The sequence below is a fragment of the Suricata suricatta genome, chromosome 1, assembly GCF_006229205.1.
Source record: "Suricata suricatta isolate VVHF042 chromosome 1, meerkat_22Aug2017_6uvM2_HiC, whole genome shotgun sequence".
NCBI lineage: Eukaryota > Metazoa > Chordata > Mammalia > Carnivora > Herpestidae > Suricata > Suricata suricatta.
The window spans coordinates 110,878,036-110,882,150 of NC_043700.1; the positions used below are offsets into that span (position 1 = coordinate 110,878,036).

At 41.6% G+C, this 4,115-nt stretch overlaps 1 protein-coding gene across 1 annotated transcript in view; it reads left to right on the forward strand.

Moving 5' to 3' along the window:
- LOC115301488 overlaps positions 1 to 811 on the forward strand; it is a 14,191-nt gene extending 13,380 nt beyond the window's left edge. Inside the window, exon 3 of the mRNA XM_029951400.1 lies at positions 434 to 811. Within this exon, the coding sequence (XP_029807260.1) occupies positions 434 to 558 (125 nt within the window). The 3' untranslated portion in view covers positions 559 to 811. The remainder of the gene's footprint in view (positions 1 to 433) is intronic.
- Positions 812 to 4,115: the final 3,304 nt, after the last annotated feature.

A 4,115-nucleotide genomic window follows, 5' to 3' on the forward strand; every position in this document is an offset into this window, starting at 1 on the left:
TCCCTCACAAAGGCCGGCGGCCGCACCTGGGGGCTGTACAGCGGGGTGCGCGGTCCTGGCCGGGGCTGCCCGGACGCGGGGCGGCGGAGCCGGGGAGCTGCGCCGGGCGGAGGCGAGCGCGGGGAAGGTCCAGCCCCCCACCCCCAGCTCCTGCCCCCCGTCACCCTTCCCGGGCGCCACAGCCAGACCCGGGGCGCCCCGGTGACCCCTCGGAGCGGCAGCCCCCAGGCTGAAGTTGCGGGGCAGGCGCGCAGAGGGAGGTTGGCGAGGGTACTCGGCACACGGATGGAGACCTTAGGTTCACCTTTTAAACTTTTTGTTCGTACCGCACTCCACCACCCACTTGGAGGTCTGTGCGCACCCCTCACCGCTGCGCGCACCCAGCTCCACCCGGCAGCCCCTCACACTAGCCCTTCCTCCCACCTCCTCGCAGGTGTCTCCGCACGTGCCCATGCGCGCACCCACCTCCGCCCGCAAAGGCCCGCGCCCCCAGCCCCTGTAAGGGGCACCCGCTTGCGCCTCGCCCCCGCCTTGGCATCCTCTACACCGCCGCTTTAAACTCGCTCAGCAGAAGCGCTCCCCAGTTTCGCAGAGGGCATGCCCTTAGTGCTTCAGGGGCCTGTAGTTTTAAAGACTCGACAAATTAGGAAATTGACCGAGTCCTGCTTCACCCCGCCCCCGGCCCACCTTCTGTTTACTTTCGCCACGTGGGCAGAGGGGATGGTTCTCACAGATCCAAGATGAAATTCTCACCAGTGGCTCTACTCACTAGATTCGATTGTAAGAAATAAAACTACGTTTTCCCCAGTAAGAGCCTCTATTTTGAAAATTTTTCTACCCGTACGTATAATTAAGTAATGAAGAAATCGAACCATAAAGAACTAAATTCCAAGCGACTGACACTCGATTTTCCCTGACGTTCCGGATTCTATACGTAAATCCTTCCATGGACAGTTTGTCTTTTCTGTTGCCGACTAGCCTTAATTCGCTTCTTAATGCTCCTTTTTTCTAATCATAAAATTTTTATTTGAAGATAAGATAAAGAACAAAGCCCATATGAATCATTACAACAGTAGTTGTTGAGATTCGTCCCGTACAGGGAGTTTTCGCATACCGACCTTCAAATTTTAAATAGGTATTTTGGGCACATCTCTTATAGGAACACTGCATTGTGATCCCAGTACCGTTAAGTCAACATAAGTTATTTTGTGTAGCCCACTTTTTTTTTTTTTGGTCTGTAGTTTCTTTAGAAGTAAAGCCTTTTCCTAATTTTATAAAATCAGAATATTTCCCCATTGAAAGTGGCTAAAAAGGGAACTCTTTCGATGTATCACATAGTTACTAAGAAGAACGTTTAAAGCGTGTTCTAATGAAACATTGTATATTCCCTTCTGAGAAAGAGTTCGCTCAGACTTCGGATTTTGCACAGGCTAAGTAAGCAAAATTGTTCACTTCCCCTTAAGCATTTCATGTGACATTAAATTTTTGTCTTTCCTAACTGTACACTAATATGTTACTGAGGTCTTATTAGTGGACTTTAAGCTGTTTGGGAGCTTCCTTCTAATTTCTTGGATCAAATCCAGAAAGCAAAAATTTCCAAAGGCTATGACATATATTTATGTAGTGCACAGTACAGCAGAATTGTTGAAAGCATGGGCTTTGGAGTTGGACAGATATGGTTGAATCCTGACTCCATCCCTTAAAGTGTAGCTTTGGGTATGTAACTTAACGCTCTCTGTATCCGTTTCCTCATGTATTAAACACCTTCTGAAACAAAAGGGTTGTTGTGAGGATTAAATGAGATATTAGGCACTAGGGTGTCCAGGTGGCAATTACTATTACCAATAATAAACCATTTACTTCCAGAAGCTTTGCTTGATTATAAATGCATAAGTAATTCTATGCCTTCTTATATTGAATAGCATGTGATAGTATCATATTCACATGTGTCGGATATAAATATCTGCATGTTTCCTTAGCTGTATTATAATTGGGGAAATGGTCTTTAAGGTCGCCTCCTTCTCATTTCATCTTTTAAACCTCTCCCTCTGTTGTAACAGGTGGTTCTCGTCTATCTGGAATCCTACTTGGTTTGCAGTTGGTTTTGCGACAGGCCCTGAACCTTTTCTTGCCAACTTCTTTCTCTGCACCCTCACCCCACCCTTAACCACGCCAACATGTGTTAATTTAGAAGAACACACATTACTCCACTTGGCTATTGTGACTTTTCAATAGCAAAAGGAAGCAAAATTCTGCAGGCCTCCAACTGTAAAATATGGTAATGAGATTTTATATTGTTGATTAGGAAAACCTTCTTGCTTAGTTGCTCTTTCTGGGAAAGAAAAATAGTGAGCACAATCAGTTGTTGACTGCATATTACTGCATATCTGTATGAGTAACTCAGAACCAGCTTTTACTAATTGTGTGCCTTCTTGAGATTCTTCCTATAGGTGTGGGTAATCTATTTTTAAAAGGTGATTTGTTGTTTTAACACCAATTATTACCAAATTCCTTACCATTTTTTTTCTGAAACTAGAAATAACAGCACTGCATCCACCCAGAGAATTCTTGCTTCCTTAACAGAGAAAAAAAGACTAATAGAACAAGTTTCACAACATGCATTCTGTATTAGAAAGTGGACTTGATTGGCCTGGTCACCTGCTGTCTAACTCAGTTGCTCAACTCCTTCTCCAAGCCTCTTAGGGTAGACGCAGCTTTCTGACTGCTCTGTCCGTTAAAGAGCTGATAACAGCAGCTTGCTTTACAATGCAAATTCCTTATATTGTACTAACAAAACAACAAAACCAAAAAAGGGAGCATTCTTAGTGTCCTCCCCACCTGCAGGATAGGAACTTTTTTTTAAGGAGTTGATGTTCTCTTTAACAGAGAGAAATTGTTTTGATACATCTTGCTTTGGAAGAATTATACTGGCTTAACAATAACATTACATCATGGCCTGTTGTTTCCCATCTACAAAAATGTATTTCTGAACGAAGACAAAATAAAGATTTTCTGCATGCTCAAAAGACCATTGACCTTCAGACAGCACTGCAGTCATTGCTGTAAAGGGACTTTCTTGTTTCTGCTGTCTGGTGACATTACTGCACACCATCCTAAGGTCATATTTAACATAAGTAGAATGTGAATTTTAAAAGTTTCCAATAAATAAAATGTTTAGACATAACACTAATAATAAGTTGTTATTATTAATAAAAACCATTATTGTCTAAGGCCAAGGATTGTGCCAAGGATGAGGTCTTGGTAGATTCTTCTATTAGTATGATTTCTATTTTTTCTGACTTTATTTCATGTGGCTAATTTCTCTTTCTATAATTTGGAAATTTTTAAGGAACAGATACACATGATAATACTAACTTACTCAAGTCAGGAGCTATAAGCCAATGTGTTTACTGATATAATGGGGCAAAGTGAAATGTCAGATAAAACACAAAAGTCTAATCTTAATAAAATATTGCTAAAGGCATTATAAAAAAATATTAGGATGATTCATGGGACAAACATCATGGAAATGCTTTCAGAAGTATTGCAGATATGCTGCTAATATCAATCTCTTTTCTCCTCATGAAATCTGATTTCACAATATTAGTAACTACTTTCTTTGTCATCACCCAAATTTGGTAACCCACTTAACACCCCACTTTCTTTTTTTAATAGTTTATTGTCAAACTGGTTTCATACAACACCCAGTGCTCTTCCCCACAAGTGCCCTCCTCCATCACCACCACCTCTTTTCCCCCCTCCCCCCTCCCCTTCAACCCTCGGTTCGTTTTCAGTATTCAGTAGTCTCTCAGGTTTTGCATCCCTCAACACCCCACTTTCTTATAAGAGAATAATTTTTCAACTTTGATGGTGAACTTCAATCATGAATAAATTTTAATTATCGGTAGTTACCTCAACACATTTTACATTTATATCGGGTTTTATAGACTTCAAAGCATCTTTTTGTACCTAAACAATAGTTTTATTTTGTAGTTATGCTATTATGTTTAATATTCAAAATCATATGCCATATTCCAATTGGCATTGAATTTCATTCCAAGTCTATGAAATATGAGTTTCAGTGATTTTCTCAAGGTCACTCAGCCTGTAAATAG